The 27,533-nt window shown below is 37.4% G+C and overlaps 1 protein-coding gene across 4 annotated transcripts in view; it reads right to left on the bottom strand.

Moving 5' to 3' along the window:
• The window catches only part of Vamp7 (vesicle associated membrane protein 7), a 63,703-nt gene extending 36,384 nt beyond the window's left edge, over nucleotides 1-27,319 (bottom strand). For 3 of the 4 annotated variants that reach the window (XM_052743067.1, XM_052743085.1, XM_052743094.1), the window contains exons 1-6: nucleotides 27,185-27,319; nucleotides 21,116-21,270; nucleotides 18,626-18,683; nucleotides 15,148-15,285; nucleotides 12,777-12,867; nucleotides 6,746-6,813 (exon numbers count right to left, since the gene is read on the bottom strand). In XM_052743067.1, the coding sequence (XP_052599027.1) occupies nucleotides 6,746-6,813; nucleotides 12,777-12,867; nucleotides 15,148-15,285; nucleotides 18,626-18,683; nucleotides 21,116-21,261 (501 nt within the window). In that variant the 5' untranslated portion in view covers nucleotides 21,262-21,270; nucleotides 27,185-27,319. The remainder of the gene's footprint in view (nucleotides 1-6,745; nucleotides 6,814-12,776; nucleotides 12,868-15,147; nucleotides 15,286-18,625; nucleotides 18,684-21,115; nucleotides 21,271-27,184) is intronic. The other variant, XM_052743076.1, reaches the window with a different exon arrangement.
• Between the last annotated feature and the right edge of the window lie 214 nt (nucleotides 27,320-27,533).

Here is a 27,533-nt window from a genome sequence, read left to right as displayed (position 1 = left end):
GTTTGTACTGATTTGCTACTACTGCATCTTGTGGATCATTTGGTTCTGTAGTTGCTAATATTGTTGGCAATGACAATAGCATGCAGAAAGTCATTGTTATCATCCATTAATTTTTAAAGATGTCCAAATAGGTACCCCCTCTGACAGAGCTAATATCAGGATGACATATTTTAGTAATAAAAAAGACTTTAGAGGGGATTAAATGCACGTGATGCTTTGAATGAGAAATGTCCCCAATAGGCTCAGGCATTTGAACACTTGGTTCCCAATTGGTGATACTGCTTAGGGATGTTTAGGAGTTGCAGCATTGCTGGAGGAAGTATGTCACTGGGGGTAAACTTTGAGAGTGCCCAGCCTTGCCCTACACTTCCAGTTCTCTCTCTGTTTCATGATGTAATCAGTTTCCTGCTCCTGCCACTATGACTATTGCTTGTAGCCATGCCTCCTCACCCTAATGGACTCTTTATTCCTCTGGAACCATAAACCAAAATAAACTCTTCCATCTAGAAGTTGCTTTTGATAAGGGTATTTTATCATAGCAACAGAAAAATAACAAATAAAATGGGTATGTTTCCAGTATTTTAATCACTGTTTGGTATCTTCCTCCTTAGATGGTATGTGTCTTACTTTTTTATTGCTGTAAAGAGACACCATGACCAAAGCACCATGACCTCTTCCACCATTTATTTCTATGATCACCACCATCTCCACATGAACAATACTACTGTCACCCCTGCCAACATGTTTTCCATCAATGCTGGAATCCCCTCTACACCCAGCCACCCAAATACCTACATGGATCTAAAGTCTGACCCATAAGATGGAACTCATGTCTGGTATGGTTAAGTAGGCCCAAAATCCCATAGATGGTTAGATCATAGGCCTTAGGGGATAATCTAATATTATTATTCTGCAAAATGGGAATAATAATAATAAGTTCTCAACTTTATAACAATGCATCTCCCAATCCATACAAGAGAAGCTTCTTTTTACAATAAATGATTAATAAAGAAACTCATAAACTGGTCAACATGTAGACAATAAGAGACTGTGGGCTGCCCATCTCTAAATGGGACATCTATATCACACCTCCTCCTCCTAAGGCTCAGGGAGCATCACAGAATAGGGGGTGAAAAAATTGTAAGAGTCAAAGGCACTGGACATCTGCATCAAAACTCTTCTTGCCAGATATGATTAGAGCTGAATGTATAAACTCATGGCATCTGTGAATACTTGTATAAGATTAAAGTAGCCAAAATCCAAGCATGGATGTGGAAGGGGCTCATGAGATCCCACCCTTAACTAAGGACCTAATGTCAACTGATGACTGCTGTGGGAGGAAAAGTCATTTCTCTTTAGGAATGTCATCCCCAAGAGGCTACCTATGCTCTTGTAGATTGTTCTACACCAATGCATATATACAGGAAGAACTAAATGAAATCAGCACACAAACTTGGGAGAGAAACATAGGAGAGGATAAGGCATGAATTAGCAGGAAGGGAAGGTGGCTAGAGTTAACCAAAATGAATTATCAGCATATATGAAATTTTCAAAAAGTTAAAAATCTTTATATCATTCTTTAATTACCACATAATTTGATGAAAAAACCCATAAAATGCTACAAAACACAACAGTTGTCATACAGCCTCCTAAAAGCTGCCATTAATCGATACTAATATTAAAATTAACAACATAACTTCAAATACCTGTTATAATGTAACAGATATATTAAGCACTTTACATGCATCATATAGTTTAATTCTCAAAACTCAATGAAAGAAGTATATCGCCATTTTATAGATTATAGCAATTTAGGCATAATGAAATTAAGTAATGTGCTTAAGCTCACACTACTAACAAGTGGTATTAAAATGCAGACCGTCTGATTCTAGAGTTCAGGCTCTTAATCACTACAGCCTTGTTGCTAGTCACAATCAACATGATTATGATGTTTTATTGTCATCTTTACAGTATCTATAATCACCTTCGGGACATGTATGCATGTTTGTGAAAAATTATCTAAATTAGGTTAATTGAGGTAGAAAGATCCACCTTAAATATGAGCAGCCCCATTCCCTGACTTGGAGTTCTGGACAGAACAAAGAAGAGAAAGCTAGCTGAATGTCAGCATTCATTGCTTTTTGTTTCCTGAATGTATATGCAATTTGACCACCTGCCTCCTCAAGATTTTGCCTCTATGATTTCCTCACCATAATGGACTGAGCCCTCACACTGTGAGTCAAAATAAACTATTCCTTAAATTGTTTTTGTCAGAACAATGAAAAAGTAATTAATACCATGATTAATCAACCACTGATTTTTTTCAATCTGTAAAATTTTACTCTGTAAAAGATCTCTACATATGTATCACTGTTTTTCAAAAACACTTTTTACAATGAACTGCATCGAAAATAGACAGCCCTCCCACCCCCGGCCCCTCCACTCACTGCCCATCCCTTGGCCAGTACCTACTCACAAAGCCAGCAGACTTCCCTTGCTCAGGTGCAGGCCACACCAGTCAGAAGAATAGACCACCATGGATTAAAGCTGGGTATCAGCAACAACAGAAACTACAGAAATCCTACAAACTCATGGAAATTGAACAACTCCATACTGATCAACTACTGTGTCAAGGTGGAAATCAAGAAAAAAAAATAAAGACTTACAACTACACAAAGATTCAACAAATAAAAAGAATTACAGACAAATTTCCCTCATGAACATTGATGCAAAAATATTCAATAAAATACTTGCAAACCACATTCAAGAACACATCAAAAAGATCATCTACCATGATCAAGTAGGCTTCATTGCAGAGATGCAGCCATGGTTCAACATACAAAAACCTGTCAATGTAATCCATCATATAAACAAACTGAAAGAAAAAAAAATCACATGATCATTTCATTAGATGCTGAAGAAGCCTTTGACTAAATCCAACATGGGTACATGATAAAAGTCTTGGATAGATCAGGGATACAAGCGACATATCTAAACATAACAAAGGTAATTTACAGCAAGCCTATAGGCAACACAAAATTAAATGGAGAGAAACTCAAAGCAATACCACTAAAATCAGGAACAAGACAAGGCTGTCCACTCTCTCCATGCCTATTTAATATAGTACTTGAAGTTCTAGCTAGAGCAATAAGATAACTAAAGGAGATCAAGGAACAAAAATTGGAAAAGAAGAAATCAAAGTATCATTATTTGCAGACGATATGATAGTTATTACATAACTGACCCCAAAATTTTTACCAGGGAACTACTACAACTGATAAACACCTTCAGCAAAGTGGCTGGATACAAGATTAACTAAAAAAAAATCAGTAGCACACCTATATACAAATGACAAATAGACTGGGAAAGAATTCAGAGAAATAACATCCTTCACAAGAGCCACAAATAATATAAAATATCTTGGGGTAACTCTAACTAAGCAAGTGAAAGACCTGTATGATTAAAACTTCAAGTCTTTGAAGAAGGAAACTGAAGAAGATATTAGAAGATGGAAAGATCTCCCATGCTCATGGATTGGTAGGATTAACATAGTAAAAACAGCCATCCGCCGGGCGGTGGTGGCGCACGCCTTTAATCCCAGCACTCGGGAGGCAGAGCCAGGCGGATCTCTGTGAGTTCGAGGCCAGCCTGGGCTACCAAGTGAGTTCCAGGACAGGCGCAAAGCTACGCAGAGAAACCCTGTCTCGAAAAACCAAAAAAAAAAAACAGCCATCCTACCAAAAGTAATCTACAGATTAAACACAATCCCCATCAAAATTCTAACACAATTCTTTACAGACCTTGAAAGAACAATACTCAACTTCACATGGAAAAAATAAAAAGACCTAGGATAGCTAAAACAATCCTATACAATAAAAGAACTTCTGAGAAGGTATTATTAACCCTGACTTTAAGTTGTACTACAGAGCTGTAGTATTGAAAACCGCATGGTACTGGCATGAAAACAGACACGTTGATCAATGGAATTGAATCAAAAACCCAGACATAAATACACACACCCATGGACACCTGATTTTTGATCAACAAGCCAGAAATATACAATGGAAAAAGGAAAGCATCTTCAACACATGGCACTGGTCCAACTGGATGGCTGCATATAGAAGAAAGCAAATAGATCTACACTTACCACCCTGCATAAAAATTAACTCCAAATGGATCAAAGACCTCAACATAAAACCAGATACACTGAACCTGATAGAACGGAAAAGTAGGGAATAGCCTTGAACACATTGGCACAGGAGACAACTTCCTGAGCAGAACAATAGTGCAGGCACTAAGATCAACAATTAATAAATGTGACCTCATGAAACTGAAGAGCTTCTATATAGCAAAGGACACCATCAATAGGACAAAATGGCAGCTCACAGAACAGGAAAAGATTTTCACCAACTCTACATCTGACAGAGGGCTGATATCCAAAATATATACAGAACTCAAGAAACTAGACATCAATAAACCAATTGGTCCAATTTAAAAAATGGATCTAAACAGAATTCTCAACAGAGGAAACCAAAATGGGCAAGAAACAAAGAAATGTTCAACATCCTTAGCCATCAGGGAAATGCAAATCAAAATGACTCTGAGATTCCATCTTACACCTGTGGCTAAGATCAAATACACAAGTGATAGCTCATGCTGGAGAGGATGTGGAGGAAGGGGAACGCTCTTCCACTGCTGGTGGGAGTGCAAACTTGTACAGCCACTTTGGAAATCAGTATGGCGGTTTCTCAGAAAATTGGGAATCGAGTCAATCTTCCTCAAGACCCACCTATACCACTCTTGGGCATATACCCAAGGAATGCTCAATCATACCACAAGGACACATGCTCAACTATGTTCATAGCAACTTTATTTATAATAGCCAGAACCTGGAAACAACCTAGATGTCCCTCAACCAAAGAATGGATAAAGAAAATGTGGCACATATACGCAAGGGAGTATTTATTACTCAGCTGTTAAAAACAATGACATCATGCCGGGCGGTGGTGGCGCACGCCTTTAATCCCAGCACTCGGGAGGCAGAGCCAGGCGGATCTCTGTGAGTTCGAGGCCAGCCTGGGCTACCAAGTGAGTTCCAGGACAGGCGCAAAGCTACACAGAGAAACCCTGTCTCGAAAAACCAAAAAAAAAAAAAAAACAATGACATCATGAAATTTGCAGGCAAATGGATGGAACTTGAAAAAATTATCCTGAGTGAGATAACCCAGACACTGATAGACAAATATGGTATGTACTCTCTTATAAGTAGATATTAGCTATAAAGTAAAAGATAATCATGTTAAGGTTCACAGAACCAGAAAGGCTAAGTAACAAGGAGAGCTTAAGGGTGGAATACAAGGATCTCCCTGGGAAGGGATAACAGAATAGACTTTGAGGGTGGACTGGGGGTGAGTGGGGTTGGGAACAGGAGAGATCAAGTCAGGGTGGGGGAGAAAATACTGGGAGAAATGACTGGAATTGAGGGGCATTTGAGGGGTAAGGAAAAAACCTAGTGCAATGGAAACTCCATGGAATTTAGGAAAATAACCCTAGCAAAGACTCCTAATAATGGGGGACATGGAGCCTGTATCTGTCATCTTCTATAACCAGACAAGGCCTCAAGTGGATGGATTGAGATACCAACCCAGCCACAAAACCTTCAATGTACAGTTTATCCTGCCTGTAGAGTGTTCTGGGACCAGAGTCTAGCAAAATCCTCATCAAAGAGACTACATCCAGCAACTGATGGGAGCAGATACAGAGTCCCACAGCCAAACATTAGGCAGAGCTCAGGGAGTCCTGAGGAGGAGAGGAAGAAAGGATAGGAGGAACCAGAGAAGATAGGGACACCATGAGAACACAGCCCATAGACTCAACTGACCAGGACTCATGGGGGCCCACAGAGATCAGGGAGCCTGTAGGGGTCTGACTAGATCCTCTACAATATATTACAGATGAGGAGCTTGGCATTCTTGTGGGATTCCTAACAGTGGGAGTGGGGGTTGTCTCTGACTCTTTTGCCTATTTGTGGGACCCTTTTCTTCCCACTGAGTCACTTCGTTCAGCCTTGATATGATGATATGTGTATGGTCTTATTGTAGCATAGTAAGCCATGTTTGGTTGATGGCCCTGGGAGGCCTGCTCTTTTCTGAGGGAAGACATGGGGGGCTGGACCTGGGGAGGTGGGGGAGGGAGACTGGGTGAGGGGAAGGAGGGATATAATATATGAGAGAAGAATGAAAAAAAATAAAATCTAAAGAAATATGTGAGAATAGAACAAGTAACTCACAGGGACACACTTCTCTCAGTTAAGGATTAACGGCACATTTCAACCTATACCTTTGGCTTGATAAAAGGAAAAGATCAAGCTAATACTATAAACACCAAAGGGAACTGCACAGTTTCAGGATTCACAATGAGTCACAATAAGCTGAAACTTACAGCAAAGGTACATAATGAATTATTTATCAATAAAAAAACTTTGCCTTAATCCAAAGTTTTAGGAAATTATTTATGTATACTGAATATATTTTCTAAACAAAAGCTTCATTAATGGCTGCTGAGAGGCTGTGGTTGTTTTATATGTCTCACCTCTACCCTTCTATCACAATATAATGACATAATAGATATGAGAAAGGGAACAGAGAAACAAACCACCTCAGCATAAAATTTAAATCATTTCCATATTATCTTAGACATCAGTGCAGTTGTTCTAACACCTTGGAAAAATATATTCTATACTTACTGAATCCACAAGGTTTTCTGTTTTATCTATCAGTAATTCCAATCTTTCTCCACGTTGAGCAACCAAATCTGGAAATAATTTTACAAAGAGAAATAATGTTTTATATTAGAAATAAAGGAATCCACTCACCAAACCTAAGGCCCTAAAACTCAAAAGTCTATGAAGTTACTATCTGGCTGCAGAAGAAAAGCAGCTGATCACAATTAAAGACAACTGGTAGTTGCAAAGAGACAACAGACTCTACAGTTTCAAAAACAGCTTATTTAAGAAAAACAGCTAACTTCCCTACTCTGCCCCTAGTAAATGCCTTCCCCATTACCCTATCATTATAAAAATCCCAGTTTTGAGAATGTGAGCTGTGTTCTCTTAAACTCTGGTCATTGAGTGATTGGGTCCTTTGCTCTGACCATGGTGAGGCCAGTACTCAAGATGGTACCTCTGTGGCATTAAACAAAGCCCATTCTAGATGTTTGAGGTCATCTAAATTCTCATCTTTTATTTCTTCCTATAAACTTAATTATTACATACTCTTACAATAAATATGCAATTTTGAGGTCAGCAAAACAACCCAGAAGGTAAGGGTGTTTGTCGCTAAGCCTGACAATGTGAGTTCAATATCCAGAACCCACATAAATGTAGTGGAGAATAGGCTCCACAGAGTTGTCCTCTGATCTTCACATCCACACCATGGCATGCACCAGGTACCACACATAAATAATTAACAAATGAAAATTTGAATATAGTAATAAATAAGTCAATAAATTTAAAACCCTGCATAAGAAAAATCAATGCCTAGATAGATTCAAAGATAAATTCTATATAAAATATTTCAGGAAAAATACACACCAATTTATTAAATGAAATCTAAATGGTCTTTTAATAAAAAACCCGGAGCCAGATATTGGGGTAAATGCTGAATGATCAGAGACAAAGGAACAAGCCACTGCCATGTCTCACCTCACCAACTCCATGAATCCTCTGACTGAATGCCTCTGAGTCCTCAGCTGAAAGGCTCTTCAAAGGCTGAAAAAAGCTTTCCTCAGCTGAGAAAGGCTTTAGTTCCTGTCTACTTACACCTTATATACTTTTCTCTGCCCAGCCATATTACTCCCTTCCTAGTGCTGGGATTAAAGGCATGTGATTCCCAAGCACTGGTAGCAGAGGCATGAGATCTCAAGTGCTGGGATTAAACACATGTAATTCACAAGTACTGGGATTAAAGGTGTGTGCTACCACTGCCTGGCTCTGTTTTCTCTCCTAGACTGAGTCAATCTCATGTAGTCTAGGGTGGCTTTGAACTCACAGAGATCCAGATCTCTGCCTCCTGAGTGCTAGGATTAAAGGTGTGTACCACTACTGCCTGGCCTCTATGTTTAATCTATTGGCTTGTTCTGTTCTCTGATCTTCAGGCAAATTTTATTAGAGTACATAATATATCACCACATTTCCCCTTTTTTTGTCTAAAATAATAAAAGGTTATAACTAATATAAGAAAAACTATATACAATAAGTACAATAACTATATATAATATATACAGTCAAGAATTACATTAACAATGTCCAGTCCATTAACATTTGACAGATTCAGAGAAAATACTCCATTATTTATCATATTTTGGTGAGTCCAAAGTGTTGCACCTAATTCACTTTCTATCCTAACTTGTATTACCAACCCCAAACTATCTTTTGATGTTTTTTGAACTTATACACTTTATACCTCTTTAGTGAGTTTCTTTTCTGAATTTGTTAACAAGGAAAACTATACCTATAACTATCTATTCTTCAATTCCATCGGAGACCCAAGAAGGAAATAACATTTACTGAGAAAGCAGGAGGTGCAAATAAGCAACTTCCAAAAAATGTGAGAAATGACATAAACAGCTGGCTGCCTGAACAGTCACCCAAGGTTCCTCTGCAATGTTAGGGCATCTATCTTCGGCCTACAGGCCTAGCATATCTGACAGAATTATCCGTGAAGCAGGATTTTCTAAAGAACCTTCCTACCATGTCTTAGTAAAGTTTGGTGGTCCTTTCTTTTGTTTCCTGCTTGTCCCATTTGGACAGCATGTCAGCAGTCAAGGCAAGGGCATTTTCTTGCCCAGTGGCTAACTTTTGCCACAAAGAAAGTAAACTCCATATGGAGTTTCTTCGATGTCCATCATCTTCTCTGAAGTAGACTGGTGCTGCCAGGAGCAGACATGTCTCATTGTCATAAAAAAGGAATCTATTTTATTGAAATATCTTAAATGCCACATTCTGTGTATCTTTGAAGTGTTCAAAGACAACCTATTTATCTAAAATATATGTCTGACCTTGAAAACATACCTAACCTGACAAGTTCCATTGCAATAGGTGACTAACAATTAACCTGCATTTCTTTTATCCTAAATAGTTGGTAATAATAACTTTCAAGAACTAGAAAATTGCATTACATTGTTAAGTGAGTTGTATAGGTACGATACGTTGAATGAGATTAAAATGTACGTACAGTATGTTCTAACAAAAATAATCTTTGTATACAATATACAAAAATCCAATCCAATGTAAAATACTTAAAACTAGTAGTTGCTTTCTAAAAGTAGATTCAATAATCTACCTTTTTATCTTATCATATCTATATCTCTTTTTTTCTGAGTAGATTCAATAATCTACCCTTTTATCCAAACATTTCTATATAATACATTTCTATATCATATCCCCTTTCTTTTTTTAAAAAGAGATTGACTATAGACCAATAACAATTTTTAACAAACCCCTAAACAAAGACAAAATCCATAATCCATTCTTCGGGAATGTGGGCATAGTTTTCTAGGCTACATCCTGCTGATTGGGGGTGCTGGTAATCTTATGGGGACAAAAAGAAAATTTTGGATTATGGTCAAGTCCTGACTGGAGTAGTCTGTGAGGCTGTATCATCTAAGCTAGCAATCTTGATATTGTCTTGAGCAGTTTGTAGTCCAAAGCCAATCTTTGGGTGGTGTTTGTCAGCTTGGTGGCATTATCACAGTCCATATATCTGATCAAATGAAAAGTATTTGTTAGTCATATAAGTTAATTTAAATTGAATGATTACACTGGTTGATGAAGTATCACCTCTTTTAATTAAGAGGTCTCTCTTGTTCAAATTGAACCTTTATCAATTTTGATGGTATTCACAGCTTTTCTTCTCCAGTGGAAACAAAAGCAAAACCTCGTCCCCAACACATATCCTGGTTTCCATTCTGAGGTTAGCACATCTTTAAAGTATACAGGCTGATTTAATGTTGTGATATATTGTGTACCCTAATAAAATTTGCCTGAAGATCAGAGAACAGAACAAGCCAATAGATTAAATATAGAGGCCAGGCAGTGGTGGCACTCATGCCTTTAATCCTAGCACTTGGGAGGCAGAGATCCATCTGGATCTTTGTGAGTTCAAAGCCACCCTGGACTACATGATATTGACTCAGTCTAGGAGAGAAACAGAGTCAGGCAGTGGTGGCACACACCTTTAATCCCAGTACTTGGGAATCACACGCCTTTAATCCCAGCACTAGGAAGGAAGTAATATGGCTAGGCAGAGAAAGGTATATAAGGCATGAGGAGACAGCAACTAAAGCCTTTTCAGCTGAAACACTTTTTAGCTGGAGGCCCTTTTGGGCTGAGGACTCAGAGGCATTCAGTCAGAGGATTCGTGGAGTTGGTGAGATGAGACGTGGCAGTGGCTTGTTCCTTTGTCTCTCTGATCTTTCAGCATTTACCCCAATATCTGGCTCCGGGTTTTTTATTAAAAGACCATTTAGATTTTGTGTAGCACCAATTTATCATGAATTTGTTTAAAAAATCAAAAGAAAGGAGTATTTCTCAATTTATTATATGGGTCCATTATTATCTTGGTATTAAAGTCAAACAAGTATATCACAAGAGGATCTGGGGATGCAGCTCACTTGGCAGAACTCTTTGCTAGCACACATAAACCCTGGAATTAATCATTAGCACTGCATAAACTGGTACATACCTATAATCTCAATACTTTGGAGGTTAAATCAGGGTGTGATGGTTAGTTTTAATTGACAATTTGACACAACTCAGAATCACTTGGGAAGACAGTATCAACAAAATGTAGTCTAGATCAGGCCAGGCGGTGGTGGCACATACATGCCTTTGATTCCAGCACTTGGGAGGTAGAAGTGGCCTCTGTGAGTTTGAGGCCAGCCTGCTCTACATAGCAAGTTCCAGAACAGTGAAGGCTATACAGAGAAACCCTGTCTCAAAAAACAAACAAACAAATTAAAAAAAGAAATATTGTCTAGATCAGATTCATCTGTAGGCATATCTGTGGGGATTTGTCTTGTTTGCCTTAATTGATATAAGAAGACTCAGCCAAAATGTGAGTAGCATTATTCCCTAGTTTTTGGCCCTGAGACATTTAAGAGTAGAGAAAGAGCATTAAGCAGGCATGCATTTATTTTTCTGTATTCTTGACTGTAGATGTCTTGTAATTGGCTGCTTCAAGCCTTTGTTACTTCCCTGCTATGATGGACTTGTGAGCTAAAATAAACCTTTTCTTCTCTAAGTTGCTTATCTCAGGATATTTTATCAAAATGACAGAAAGAAAATTAGAATACAGGAAAACCAGAAGTTCAAGATCGTCCTCAGCTATATAGTAAGTTTAAGAACAGTCTTACATGAGATTGTCTCACAAAAAGGACACCATAAATTGAGAAAACGAATAGGCTAACAACCTCCGACACAGACACACAGACACACAGACACACAGACACACACACACACACACACACACACACACACACACACACACAGTGGGAGAGGCCACCCCTGGGCTGGTGGTCCTAGTTCTATAAGAAGGCATGTTGAGCAAGCCATAAGCAGCATCCCCCCATAGCCTCTGTATCAGCTCCCATCTCCAGGTTTCAGCCCTGCTTGAGGTCATGTCCCGACTTCCTTCAGTGATGGACTATGATGTAGAAGTGTAAGCCAAATATACCTTTTCCTTCCCAAGTTTCTTTTTGTCATGGTGTTTCATCACAGCAATAGTAATCATAATCAAGATACTGCCTGATGCACAGGCCAGGAAAGCAAGCTAATTGCAGATCTTCAATGTTCCCTCCTTTCTTCCAAATCCAATCCCCTAGTCTCACCCCAGCTCTGTAACAGACCACTTGCTGCGGCCTCCCCTCCCTTTTAGCCACCATTTCCAGAGGATCATATAGCTCTCCTCCAACCTTTCTCCACACTCATATCTTTGTCTCAGACCCCAACTCCAGCAGGCATTCCCTGGGAGCCTACCAGCAAAATCATCTAGAGAACCAAGTAGGCCAATGAAGAAGGTAAATGAACTTCAGATCTTTACTTCCCCTCCTTTCCTCCAAAATCAATACCCAAGTCTCATCCCCAGATCTATAGCAGACTACATGCTGTGGCCTCTCCTGATTCTCTGCTTCCATTCCTAGGGCACTAAACAGATCATGGTTGAAACACCCTCCTTTCTTCCCTACTGTGGAGCCCCTCAGCCTCTCTCTTATAGCTCATTCCCATTTCTAAGTATCAGCTCCCAATACCTAGAAATGCACTGAACCAGGAACCTCCAGGGGCCATACTTAATAGGATCCCAGAAGCATTCACTACCAAGCAATACAAAGTCACCACACCCTCCTAAGAAGCAGAGGGCAACAGAAACCAAACACCCACCCAACAAAGGCAAGACCATATATCAGCATCTAGATCAGTGGTTCTCAACCCCCACAAGAGTTACATATCAGATATTCTGCACATTGGATATTTACATTATGGTTCATAACAGTAGCAAAATTACATTTATGAAGTAGCAATGAAAATAATTTTATGGTTGGGGGTCACAACATGAGGAACTGTATTAAAGGGCCACAGAATTAGGAAGGTTGAGAACCCCTGAACCAGATGGTGAAAACAAGGAAGTGCTGTTTCAGCTTCCCTACAATAATCTGACTCCAATCTAGTAATTCATTATTATTTGTGGTCATATGAATGAAACTATGCCACTGAAACATACCTATGTTTCTGACCATGATTCCTTTCAGTTCATCCACTTGTGCTTGAGTCTCCATCACTCTGTCTTGCCCTTTATTTTCAGAGTGATGCTTCTACAAGATATTAAGTTTTAACATACAATATTTAGACATTATTTAAATAAGAAATAAAGAATAACAACCTATATTGAGGAATGCTATATAATTATGGATCTATTATATAAAAGATACATATATCTGAAAAAATAGTATTACATTTAGAAAAAATACTGGCAGTATAAAAATTGCTTTCATATGGAATGTACTTTAGCATAAAATATCTTATTTTAAGTAAAATTCAGTGAATATATTATAATATGAAATATATGAGACTCTTTGGGCAGAAATGAGGGGATACGTAATCTGTGCTTATATAGAAGGAAGGAAAAATTACTATAGTTGGGATGGGGAGAGGCAGGTACCCTTAATTTTCCTCACTTCTTGGATATGATGAAATAGGGGCATGCTCACTTCTTTTAATATCTGCCCTTCTATCTGCTGGGATCACAACATGTCTCTTATTTTCATTGCCTTCTCTCAAGATCTAGAATCTAAAAGACTAATGATAGTATATATTTTGAAGAGCCAGGCATGGTGACACACCTTTAATGCCAGCACTTGAGATCTTATGTCTTTGCTTGGGAAGGACACACACCTCTAATCCCAGCACCTGAGATCTCATGTCTTGCTTGGGAAAGACACATGCCTTTAATCCCAGGAAGTGATGGCAGGAAGCAGAAAGGTATATAAGGCTAGAAGCCAGGAACTAGAAGCTCTTAAGCTTTTATCAGCAGTTCAGCTGAGATCTATTCGGGTGAGGACTCAAAAGCTTTCAGTCTGAGGATTCATGGAAACAAGATCGGATGAGAAATTGTCGAGGTGAGGTTGGCTGTGGCTTGTTCTGCTTCTCTGATCTCTCAGGTTTTAACCCCAATATCTGGCTCTGGGTTTTTTGTTTGTTTGTTTGTTTTTTATTAATAAGACCGTTTAGCAATTAATCTACAAAAACTGATTAAAAATGTATAGTTTTCCATATTCACAAATAATAGTTAGAGGTTATGTATTTTTGCCCAAATACTTTTACAGATAAAAAGAAAGCATTTTGAAAGATGCTCACCATCATTCATATCATGAAAATGCAGATTAAAAACACAATGAGCTACCAGTGCATACCCTCCAGAATAGCTAGAATGAACGAGACAATAAATGTTGACAAGGATGAAAAACACTGGAATTGCCAATGAGAATTTAAAATAGTACAATCACTTTGGAAAAATAGTATGTGATAAATTTTTAAATTACATATCACCATCTGACCCTGAAATTCCATTCCTAGGTATTTATTTACCAGAGAAATAAAACATATGCCCACACAAAAACTCGTATGTGGAGATTCACAGCAGCTTCACTCATAACAGTTAAAAACTAACAACAACCCAAATATCTAGCAACAGGTAAATGAGTAAAACAGTATGTATACAGTATTGTTTAGCAGAAAACAGAAATATGCTGCTGACTTACTCAACATGGATGAGTACTAGAAGCATTCTAATGAGCAAAACAAACAAGACACATCAGAGTACTTACTTTATGATTGCTATTTATAGAAAACTCTAGGGAAAAAAACTAATCTATAGAGATAAAATATAATCAATAATTTGCTGGGACAGGGTATTGGGCAGGTGGCATGGGGGAAAGTTTAGGGTTAATAGAAAGTTTTTTTTTTGGTTTTTTTTTAGAGACAGGGTTTCTCCGTGTAGCTTTGCGCCTCTCCTGGAACTCACTTGGTAGCCCAGGCTGGCCTCGAACTCACAGAGATCCACCTGGCTCTGCCTCCCGAGTGCTGGGATTAAAGGCGTGCGCCACCACCGCCCGGCAGAAAGTTTTTTTTTTATTTTGACTATGGTGGCATTTCAGAGTTACACAAACACACACACCATCAATTCAGTTGACAATGAGGAAGTTATGCAGATGAACAGATTTTCACATGACTAATTTGAGCTATTCAAAACTCAAACTTACATCATGGATAAAGAAAGGGTTTATATATAAGTTAAAATGTCAGTTGACAAGTTTAGTGGATTTAAGCATTAAATGGGTAGTCAAACTAGTCTATCATTAACACTCTTCCAAATCCTGAGATATGCTGACGATTAGTAATAGAGGATATCACCAATTAGCTTTCTACACGAAAATGACTCCTTTATATTTTTAATAGGGAAGCTTTATTATGTTGGCTTATAGCGACACAATCAGAAAAGTGTTCTATAGGTCAGGGCCCCTATATTCATCGTGTTTGAAGGTAATAAAGAAGAAAATATAAATCAAAACACTATGTCCTGAGAAAAATATTACCAGTTGTGCAGCCAAAACACTTGAGAACTCGCTATTCATGGCATACGGAAGAGCAGTCTGTGCTCTTGAACCATAAGTAGTCTGGAACCTCTTCTTTACTTCATTCAGAAAACTGAAGGCTCGAGAACGCTCAAAATCCTGTAAAGTGACCAATGTACACATATAAACAAAGATATGTGGCATATTAGTAATAATAATACTATTTCCTGACTCCATGAGGAATAATCAGAACTGATCCTGTTTCATAGATAAAGAACAAAAGTTTCAAAAGACAACTAACTTGCCATATGTCAAACAGCTAATAAATTAAAAAGCTGAGCGTGAGATCCAAACTAAAAACAATGGTATGTAGATTATTATCTCAGGGGTCAGGAATTGATTTTCAGTTCTTTCAGTTCTTTCACATGATCACAAGGTCAAGCATAAGAAAATGCTCAATAAATCAATAAAAAGCAGTATAGTTTTAGGAGCTAGAGAGATGGCTCAGCAGTTAAGAGAGCTTGTTCCTCTTTGAGAGAACTCAAGTTTGGTTCTCAGCACTCAGGTTGGGCAGCTTACAACTGCCTATAACTGCAGCTCCAAGGAATTTGACTTGCTCTCTGACCTCTGTGGACATTCCCAGACACAGATACATACATATACATAAACCAAATAAAAGATTTTTAAAAAGAGTACAGTTTTTAATATATAAAGATAATGCTATTAATATGGATTTTGAACTAATACTTTCCAATAGCAGTGATACATCTGAAAAGGTCAAGTGATGTACCTTGTCTACTCCAAGTCAGCCAAAAAGTTGTGTATATGTGTGTGTGCACACATACAACAAATCACAGCTTAAGAATTTTGCTGCTCAATTTGGATCATTTGAGATTCTATGACAGTTCTCATCTATTTTGAGCATTTTACATCAGTCCTTTCATATACAGCTGGACTTTATTGTGAAACCAGAGGTAAAAATCATTGTGATGATCAATGTAATTGAACATCATTTCAACTTAGTTTAAATCAAGGATTCCTTGATATGTGGGGGTGTTTTTTGCCTATGCACCATGTGTGTGCAGTGCCTCAGAGTCCACAAGATGGCGCCAGATCTCCTGAGCCTGGAGTTATAGATGTTTGTGAGCTGCCATGTGGGTGCTGGAGATCAAACTTGGGTCCTCTGGAAGAGTAGCCAGCGCTTTTAACCACTGAGCCATCACTCCACCACTAGAGCAAGTATTCTTGAACTGGGATCAATGGTAAGAATTCTAGTAGGTACTTGTATTAGGATACAAAGAAATATTACTGAAGTGGTATTTGCTCCACTGATGACCTTGGATTATACAGCCTGAAGGAGGCAGTGCTTCTTGCCATTGTATGTGACCTCTTAAAAGGAGAGGAGAGAGGTGGTTTGGTGGTTAAGAGCACTGACGGATGTTCCAGAGGAACCAGGTTCAATTCCCAGGTCTTCCGGATCACGCCAGGATTGATTAAACAAACAAACAAACAAGCAAATAAATAAATGGAAGAAGGGACCACATGACCCCTCTCTCCTCTCCTTTTAAGAAGTCATGTAAAATGGCAAGAAGCATTGGCCTGAACAGCCCAAGGTCATGGGCAGAGCAAATACCACTACATAGTACACTGTTATTTTCATAATTCTTTAGGTTAAATTTGAATTTTGAATGGAAGTAACAAAACAAAGGAGTATTAAACAGTACCTGTAGCTTAGTCATCTCCAGAAGTATTTATTAATATGATATCATAGTTACAGGTATTTTGAAATAGACTACATGCATCAACATTTCAAAAGTATTATTAGGGTGATGACCAGGTGTTGTCAATGAAGTCATAAAGAAGTATATTCATTAATGTATCATAAAATATATTGAGTGTTATACATAAGTAAAATTGATTTTGTTTAGACTCCTGTGTGTTCTAGTTCATACAGTTAACAACATTCTCAGTGTAACCACAGTGACAAAGGAGTCTGTGACAAGAAAGTTTAACAACATTGATTTGTAGAAATCATGTTAATTCCGCCAGGCGGTGGTGGTGCATGCCTTTAATCCCAGCACTCGGGAGGCAGAGGCAGGCGGATCTCTGTGAGTTCGAGGCCAGCCTGGTCTACAAAGTGAGTTCCAGGAAAGGCGCAAAACTACACAGAGAAACCCTGTCTTGGAAAAAAAAAGAAATCATGTTAATTCCATGACTGTCAGAGAACAGCTTAGAAATAAGCACATGGCCAGTATGACATGAAAATAAGTTAACTTCAAAAGAAAGAAAGAGGCATATTTTCCTCCTTCCTACAATAAGAGATCAAAGTACACAGTCTCTCTTCTTTGTACATAAATAAATAGCCATGTAGATACATGCAACCATAAGGGGAACTTATAAGAAACTAACGAGTAAAGAAAAGGAGAGAATGTTCCTTGATGACATTATTACTGATCATTCTGGGCTTATAGCCAACATACACAGAAAACAACCTAACCAATGTAAACTACACATTTACATAGTTGATCATAATGTACTATGATACTGTTTTTCTAAAGAACAGATACATAAAAATTTATTAAATATTTAAATAATTAATTCAATATTCAACATTTTGAGAAGCTTTAATAGCAATCATAATCATTAGATAGAGAGAGGCCAAATTGGCTATCTCCAATTTAGGGAACCACACAGAAAGAGGGGGAAGAAGAATTGTAGGAGTCAGAGGGGTTGAGGATACCAGGAGAACATGGCCCACAGACATTAACCAAGTAGGGCTCATTGGGGCTCACAGAGACTGAAGAGGCAATCACAGAGTCTGCATGGGTTCATACTAGGTCTTCTGCATATATGTTATGGTTGTTAGCTTGGTGTTTTTGTGGGAATCCTAACAGTGGAAGTGGGAGTGTTGCTGACTCTTTCATCTGTTCTTGGTACCCTTTTCCTTCTATCGGGTTGCCTTACCCAGCCTTGATATGAGGGTTTGTGCCTAGTATTATTGTATCTTGTTATGCCATGTTCAGTGGATAGCCCTGGGAGGCCTGCTCTATTCTGAAGGGAAATGGAGCAGGAGTGGATATGTAGGAGAGAGGAGGTGGGGCAGGGCTAGGAGGAGTAGAGGGTAGGGAGGAATGGAGGGAGGGGAAAGTACAGTCAGAGTGTATTCAAAACAAAAAATAAATTTAAAAAAATTCAAAAAGTTATTTAAAAACAAAAAACAAAAACAACAATCATAATCATTAATATCAATTTCAATATACTTACTGTATGGTGATAAATGTTCAGAGAGATTAAGCAGAAACTATCAAAACTGAACAGAGTTATACATTTTCAAGTATCAAAATTTGTCATAAGATGCTCTTTACAACAAATGCAAAGTGCAAAAAAAATTTCCAGCTACAAATTTTTTATCACTTTTACCCACTATAGGTATAGATAATTAATAATTGACTGTATTAGTATACATAGTGAAATAGCAATATATCTTCAAGTTACTTACATCATCTGTGATACAAAGATACACAATCCTGTCTTGACAGATGTAATGAAACAAATAACTGTAGAATAAAAGATATAAAATGTATTGTGGTTTTAAGCATCATCTATTTCACTTCTAAGTTCTACCTATATATAAGCCAGTTCAGTATGTCCAATTTCACTATACTGATTACAAATACAATTCATTCTCATCCTCCCCTACCCTATACATTTCTATCTCTAGTTAAACTGACAGGAATGAATAAAACATGAGAAGAAGTTCTCCTTCTTAAATATAGTAACATGTACATTAACCATTAAAATGTTACATACAAAAACATAATTGGATTCTTAGGGCCTAAAGAAGAGATGGTGCCTTAGAAGGGACACACAATTAAAATTTATCCCCAGTGGGCCACAGGGTTTTTGTTTTTGTTTAGCTTTTTCCTGTATGGCAAATACCTTTGCTACCAAATTCTCAACAATAACATTTGAGCATCTGCTTTGAACTAGTTAATGTGCAAGATAATAAGGATATAGAATGTAAAACTATTAGCCCCACTTTTTTAGGGATTGTAGTGTAAGGAATAACAATGCGGCATAGCAAACAAGATAATAACGAAGTTGAGGGTAGTATAGAGTAAGCAGGTAATGGATATGTATCAAAGTGTGAAAGTGATATATGGTCTGAATTCTAAAGAATAAGTAATAGAGAGGAATGCAAAGAATAAGCAAAGAATATACAAAAGTGCAGAATTAGGCAGTGTAAGAATGTGGAGATAAAAAGAACACATAATAGATATAGGAAAGTAAAATCTGTTCACATGCCAAAAGTATACAACATGCAGGGAAAAAGAGTGATTGCCTGCACATACTCCAATAAAAGGTGAGAATTATTACAAATGTTATGAAGAAACAAAGAAATTAGAAGAGTAATAAGTTGTTAAGTGTGGGTGGAAAACAAAAATGAGGACTAAAGGAGTGGAAGATGAGGCAACTGAAGAAAAAACGGAGATAGAGAAGGAATGGGCTGATAAACTTGTAGAAGAAAGGTAAATATTTGGTGAAGAAGTGAAATATGATTCTGAAGTTTTAGGCTTAGCTAGCTGAATGTCTAGTGAAAGTACTCAATTTATATGATGTGCATATTCTTATTTTGGTACACAGAAGTAAAAGTTATCTTATTGAGATGACAAATATTATATGACTGAAACTAGGGCAGAAGTTTAAAAAGAAAAAAACTCAGTGATTAAACTTCACCTAACAAACATGGGAAGAGCAGGTGAAGACTTGGGTAGAGAGCACATTATGTATAAAATATTTCCTTCTACTAAAACTTACATTTTACTTATATTTCCTAGCCTTCCTTGTAGCTAGATGTAGGTATGTTACTAAATTCTGGTTCTTATAATATAGTGGAAGATATAGTCCCTTCCTCCAACTAAAAGAATTCCATATTTTTTCCAGCAGTGATAGCAAAGCTACCCCACTAGCTCTGAACCACTCATCGCTGGACTATTTCATATATGTCAATTTTGTATCATAGTGTCTTCTCACAGTAGCTTTAACTAACTTGTAAAGGGGCTTAACCCTAGAAAATAATAAGAATTTCCTGACATAAAAATTAAAAAAGTAAAGATTAAGTAATAAAATATTTTAAGCATCAATGAGGAAAGCTTAGGTACTTTTTAACATGATTACTAGGATTTCCCATCTATGTCCTCTTTAATATGCCACCATAGTGATCTTTATAGAGCAAAAGCTGACATACCTTAAAATCCTTTAGTGCCTTTCTACTGCCTACAGGAAAGTCTAAACTCTTAATATGCCCTATGAAGCCATGCATGACTTTCTCCTACCCAGTTTTATCATCATCATGCTGGGTACTAGCCACAAAGAATGACTAACAATGTCATAAATATGACTGCATAACTCTGTTCCTTCTAACTTAGAATGCCACTATTTTGTAGTCTCTACTATACCTATCTACAGATTTCATCATCAAACCATTAATCTTTACGAAGGCAAATACCACATTTCTTGTCATATCACTTTCAACATGTAAAGTGCCTATCATTAGCTAAGTACTATGTTAATATTTACTAAAAGAATGAAAAAAGAATACTGTTTATATTATCTGTATCATTCCACATATCTTAGAACTCTATAGTAAAGCCATTTTATATGTAACATCTCCATATCTTTCTTTAATATATCATTTCAATGATAGGATAAAATAATCATAAGTTAAATTAATAAGTAACAAAACCAGACTTTACTGTTTTGAGATAGGGTTTCATTCTGTGGTTTAGAGCCTTGAACTCACAGTGGGATCTAGTAATGGGATTATAGGCATGAGCTATAGCCACATTGCCTAGCTGAGCACCAGAAATTTTCTAAGCTGATCAAATTACTGTTTAGTCAAATTAATCTACCTAAAAGCTTACTTTCTACTGTTTTTATTACAATAAAATTCTTTCCTTCCCTCTACCACATGCAGATCAGAACTCACTTGCCATGTGAGTAAGTTAGTTTATTATTTTCAGAGGGTATCTTAGCCAGAATCTGCTCTGTCACCTCCAGGAAGTTTCCTCCACACCAAGCATGTTTGGCAAGGATAGTAGTTCCCCTGGCAACAACAGCAAAAAGAATGGCCATGACTTCAATCTATTAAAAGTAAAAAAAGGACACAGATTTAGAATATTACTTAGGCATGAGCTTTCAAAAGTAAACAATATTTATCTACATCCATCTAGAGATAGTACTGAACAAGCCACTACAGTATAAAAATCAATGAAGACTTAATAGGAACTGAGTACACAGCTCAGTGATATAAAGTATGCTTAGTATGCCTGTAACCCTAGGCTTGATCCTCAGCAATAAGGAAAAAAAGAGAGAACCTCAAGATTTTCTACAAGCTTATGACTTAAACTGCTTATAGTTACATATCAGTGTACACACAGGATGTATTTATAAATTGTATAGCAGAAACTGATACTCTTTTGAAAAACAATGGTCATAGATAGCAAAGTAACATAAAGATGCCATCTCAGTTTAATGAAATAATCTCATTCTGAAAATTTATCTTAGAGAAATAGTTTAGCAGAAACTAGATGCTAGATTCATGATAACAGTAACAACAACCCATATTTATTAAGTTTTCACCTTGTAACAGACATCAGTTTAAGTACTTTATAATTAACTCATTTAATCTCCACAACTCAATGGGATTATATCCAGTTACAGTGCTATCATAGATAAGGAAACTGAGGCACTGACCCCATAACCATTTTTCTCAAGATTACAAAGCTACAGTGATAGGGTGATTTAAACCCAGACAGTGTGATTCTAGAACACACATGACTATATAGAACCAGTAATATTTATATCATATAATTTATGCCTCTAAGATAATTACCTCTAATATAAAAGCATCATCCATAAAAGAAACCAAATTAAATTAACACAAAGCTTCCATAAAAGAAGAATGATTTTATAATTTATGGTAGGACCTTCATAAATAAAATATTACCAAAACAATAGGGTATGAGTTAAAAATTACTTTCCTAAAAAAATTACTTTGCTGACATTTGGATATGAATATGCTTATTTTTCCCTCAAACAGGGCAGATTCCTCTGTTTCGTGGTTTAAGATATAGAAATTAGCCGGGCGGTGGTGGCTCACGCCTTTAATCCCAGCACTCGGGAGGCAGAGGCAGGTGGATCTCTGTGAGTTCCAGGCCAGCCTTGTCTACAGAGCTAGTCCAGGACAGGCTCCAAAGTTACAGAGAAACCCTGTCTCGAAAAACCAAAAAAAAAAAAAAATATATATATATATATATAGAAATTAACAAATTAACTCTTCAAAGTAATCTAATTTAACATGTGTATTTTCACCAAGTAAATCAGTGGTTCTCAAAGTATAATGAGACTATAAATCACGTTGGGTAGCAAAATGAGTCACTTGACATAATCTCTTAAAATCTGATTTTTAAGCCAGAGGTCAGATTCTGAAAACTGTAGTTAAATAACCTGGCCTGGATGAGCCTAGAAGAAAATAATTCACATAACCATACTTCACTATACAAGTAGAAAACTATGAAGTGCCTGGGGTCAGGGAATCTGCTGAGCGCTGAATGGAATCTCAGCATTGAAGGACAGTACATAGAACAAAAGGCATTCATCTGAACTTCTAGTAGGATCTCGTCTTCATTCCTACTGCCTGAATAAATTTGTTCCCTAGAGTTATGTCTTCAGCAGTCTTCTTTCCAGAGTCCTTTGTACAAATATGTAGGAAGTTACACTTTCCAAACCAGTGTCTCATACTTTTTATCTCCCTTGATCTAAAAGCCTCCCTTGACCATGTATCACCACTCTGCAGTTATTCTATTTCTTACCTACCTCCTTTTAACTCCTCAACTTACTATACTCTGGCTTTTGCCCTTAAAAATCTAATATAAGCCGGGCGGTGGTGGCGCACGCCTTTAATCCCAGCACTCGGGAGGCAGAGCCAGGCGGATCTCTGTGAGTTCGAGGCCAGCCTGGGCTACAGCGCGAGATCCAGGAAAGGCGCAAAGCTACACAGAGAAACCCTGTCTCGAAAAACCAAAAAAAAAAAAATAAATAAATAAAAAAAAATAAAAAAATCTAATATAATGCTTCCTAAAATCACCAACAGCCTCCCTCTACGCTATAAAATGATCATTTTTCTATTATCACCTTACTTTATTTCTCAAGAATATTCAACATGCTAACTGATTCTCATTCTTGAAACTTTCCTATGTATTTGGCTTCTCTGGCTTTCTTCTTGATGACTTCCCCCCCCAAACACAACACTAATCCCCTAACGGATTGATTCTATATCCTTTTATCAAAGATGAGCTCATGTGGATTTGACATTTAAAATATAATTCATAAAAAATACATTGTATATAAAATAGGGTCAATGATAAACCCAAGACATAACCAACAATTAAGGGAAAGATAAAAGAGTAGACAAGCACAAAGAAAACTCAAGAGGACCAACTGGGAAAATGTGGCCCAGAGGCCAAAAGGGAAAGAAAAATTTAAAAGGAACAAGTTTTAGTGGCTGGATGTGTTGGCTCATACACAGAATGAGGACTAGAAAATAGTGACTTCAATTTTAAAAGAAAAGAAGCTATTGCCTGGGGTCAAAGAGACATATAGTCGAGCAAATGAAAACACAGAGATACAGAAATAAGAATTCATATGGTATCCAGACAGAAAGATGAGACAGTGATAACCTTGGTCATTCTGCAACTTCAAGAAGAAAACCAAGGTTTGCAACAACATAAAAAAGGATTGTTTTCATCAGCTGTAAACTCATTATGAACCAAGGGCACGAGGTAACTGTTTAAAATGCTTAAATAATTGTACGTTGTGTTAAGAAATGGGGTAATTTGCTCTCTTTAAGTCCTATTACTATTCCATGCCATGCTGGTTAGACTATACAGAGAACACTGAATTTAGTTCTAGGTATCTCAAGACTGAACAGAAGGGAGAGACTACATGTGAGAAATCTGGAGATTATGTCATATAAAGAATGGCTTGAGGAACTAAAGATAGTTAAGAAAAAGAGAAGAAAAGGGAATGTAAAACGTTTTTAAAGTTTATATAAAGTGTGTATGTATTGGAATATAGAGCACACCATTGAGAGTAAGATTGGGAACAGTGGATATAAGTTACAGAGAAGTAGTGCAATAAATAGTATAAAGAATAATTTTTCCCTCAATAAAAGTAGTTCTGAATTAAAATTTAAACTGTTAAACATTGCATATATAGCAACAAAAACCTGATTTTGTTTCCAGGTGTCACTAATAGGAATGTTTTTATGCTGTCATGTATTACTAAAAAACTCCACCTACAGTCAAATCTTGCCTGCTCACACTGTAACTTTTTTGCAGTTGAATGTGTTACCATATTGATGAGTGTTGAAATAACAGAAACAACTGTAGCAGAAAGAACACTCACTGTATTTGAAATAAGGAAACCTAGCTCTACTAATTATTAGCACTATGTGACTGTCTAATAAACTACAAAATGCTGTAAAAAAAACATTCAGAAAGAAAAAGCATGTAATAAACCAGATAGAGAAGCAAAATAACATAATGGAAATACCAGATTTTTCTCAATGCTGTTTCTCCCAATTCTCTTAAACATTTCTCACTTAGGCCAACAGCCATTATCCCAATTCTACATAGATCTTGCTAAGAATTCTAAATTAGTTTTCTGTGGCAGCCATAAAGATTACCAAAAACCAGGTGGATTACCACTGACAAAAATTTATCACCTCAAAGCTCAAAAGGCCAGAGGGGCAAAAATCAAGGTGTTGGTAGGGCCATGTTCCCTATGAAATCTGTAGGGAAGAATCTTTAGTCTCTTCTAGTTTCTGATAATTTGCTAGCAATTCTTCTTTGGCTTGCAGTTGCAGCACTTTAATCTTTGCCACTCTAGCCACATAGTGTTCTCCTGTCTTCATATAACATTGTTTCTGTGTTTCTTCTATCCTTATGAGACCAATCACATTAGTCAAGTGTCCACTGTACTCCACTATGGCCACATCTTTATTTACAAAACCCTATATGCAATAAGGTACCATGCACAGGTATCAAAAGTCAGGACTTCAACATAGCTTTATGGAGGACACAATTAACAGTACTCATTATTCTCAAATCAATCCTATTCTCCCTTTTCCATATAATTTACATCCCTCTAACTTGCCTCTCCTACTTCTAAAACTACCTACCTCATCTCTTTCCTCAGTGATTTTAGAGACTTGTTCTTATAGCTATGAGGCAATCTATTATAGTTTGGACTTAGAAAAGCCTGTTGTAGCTGGATGTTGTTGTGTACACCTGTTATCCTAGCACTTAGGAAGTAGAGATAGGACTATCAATAGTTCAGGGTAAGTCTCAGCAATATAGTGAGTTCAAGACCACCCTGGATGTGACAGTCAAAGCAGTAGACAATGGAGTTATGAAACCGATTAAGAAAGGACTCCTATACTAAAGGAAATCATAATACAAAGGGAGACAGACATAAATAATACAACAATGTATAGAGAATAAATAATCTAAAAATAACCACAATTGTTTAAACTGTTCAAAATAAGATTATGTAATTATGATTCTAATCTTGAATGAGGACAAAGAATGACTAGGTACCACCAATCTATGTATCAGCATTTTCCTCAGTATACTAACATTTCTCCTTAAAAGAGAAGTCAAAGTGTTTGTTTTACCCTTTCTTTCCAATTCTTAGCACAATACCTAGCACAGAATGTTTACTGAACAGTTAAGTGAACACTGGGTGCACTTAAAATATTATAACTAGTAGATAACTATATTCTATAGAAACCGGCAAGAAGAATATTTTTTAAATACCAAACTCTTTCCCTAATTCAGGTGCGAGAGTTGACTGATAGCAATCCAATCACCAACTCTTTAGTCTGAGACATAGCAAGAAATAAGTCAATGGCAGATAAACCACAAACTGGTTTATTACAATTTGTTAGATAACCTTGGAACAGATAGCAAAGGAAGAACACTGTAAAGACAATTAAAAGAAGGGGTGTTTATGAAAAGTCAGGTTACAGATCAAGATTACTCTTGTTGCTATCACAATTATTATTTCTCAGAAATGATCTGAAGCCCAACTCTCACTTTCTCAGGAAAGGATTTTATTTTGTCAATCGAACTACCTTTAAAGTTTTCCATTAACCAACATACACCACCAAATTGATTTATTATTCCTACTTATCCTTGTTCCCCAAACATGTAAGTTCCTATATTAGTCATCTCCTATGTCTTGTTTTCTACCAATGTATCCCATGCACTTAAAAGAGTATCTAGTATGTATTTATTCTTTAATAAATATATGTTAAGTACATTGCTTCCAGCCATAGCTATTCAAAGGGAAATAATTTTCCAAAGAGAATTGGTGATGCAAGTCATAGAGTTAGATGAATAAAATCCCAAGGAAAAAAAATCGATAATTCACTGGTTATGAGAGTCAGAGCCATATTGACCAAAGAGTCAAATACATAATCAATTTGATAAATATTGGCCATCAATAAAAATAACAGTAACACACTCAAACAATAGGTTTGAGTGGAGATCTGACTCCTGGAACTGAGAAAGAGGAATGTCAATACTGCTAAGGGTGTAAGGCACGCGCGGCGGGGGGGCGGGGGGGGCGGGGAAGGCTAGGAACTCACAACGAAGCACGGACAGAAGGAAAACATGTGTCGGTGATCATGGGTGAAAGAGTTTTTTTGGCTATCGAAAAGTGTGCAGAACGCGAATGAAAGAAACTTAATATTTTTCACCCTGTAATTACAACTTAAATGACGCGTTCTGACACTAACCCGAGACCTCTTCAGCAACGTAAAACATATTTTGCCCAAACTGGACCTGCTCAACAATTAGAACTGTAAACAACAGAAAAATCCAAGTCACACTTGCCCTGCCTTTTGCTCCACCCTAGCACCTTCTAGTTCACACCTTCACTCTCTCTCCGGAATGTCTCCTCACCTCCCGCAAAAACGCCCCACTCCTTTTACCTGTCCGGGTACCCTCTAGTGGGCACTCAGGCTCTTGGCCAAAGGGCGCAGGTCCTCCCAGTGTCGCCTAATGCCGGAAATCAGAGAAGGATGAAACCTGACGCCGCAGGCTTCCGTGTAAAGCGCCCCGCCTACGCGTGGCCTCCTGGGAACTTGAGCTCTCCTCCAATGGGAGCAGGTTAGAGGGCGGGATCTGAGACGTTCCCTACCCTCCGCACTTCCCAGGACCCATACTGCACTCTGGGAGTGGTAGTTCCGACTATAATGTCGCCACTTCTGCTTTATGTCGGATCAGCAGCTCGTAAACAACATCGAACGCTGTACTATATAATCCCAGGAAACGAGAGGA

The sequence above is a fragment of the Peromyscus californicus genome, unplaced genomic scaffold (genome assembly GCF_007827085.1).
Source record: "Peromyscus californicus insignis strain IS unplaced genomic scaffold, ASM782708v3 Scaffold_10__1_contigs__length_136768540, whole genome shotgun sequence".
Classification (NCBI taxonomy): domain Eukaryota; kingdom Metazoa; phylum Chordata; class Mammalia; order Rodentia; family Cricetidae; genus Peromyscus; species Peromyscus californicus.
The sequence above is the reverse complement of the archived record's forward strand: the minus strand, read 5'-3'. Positions and strand labels throughout refer to the sequence as shown.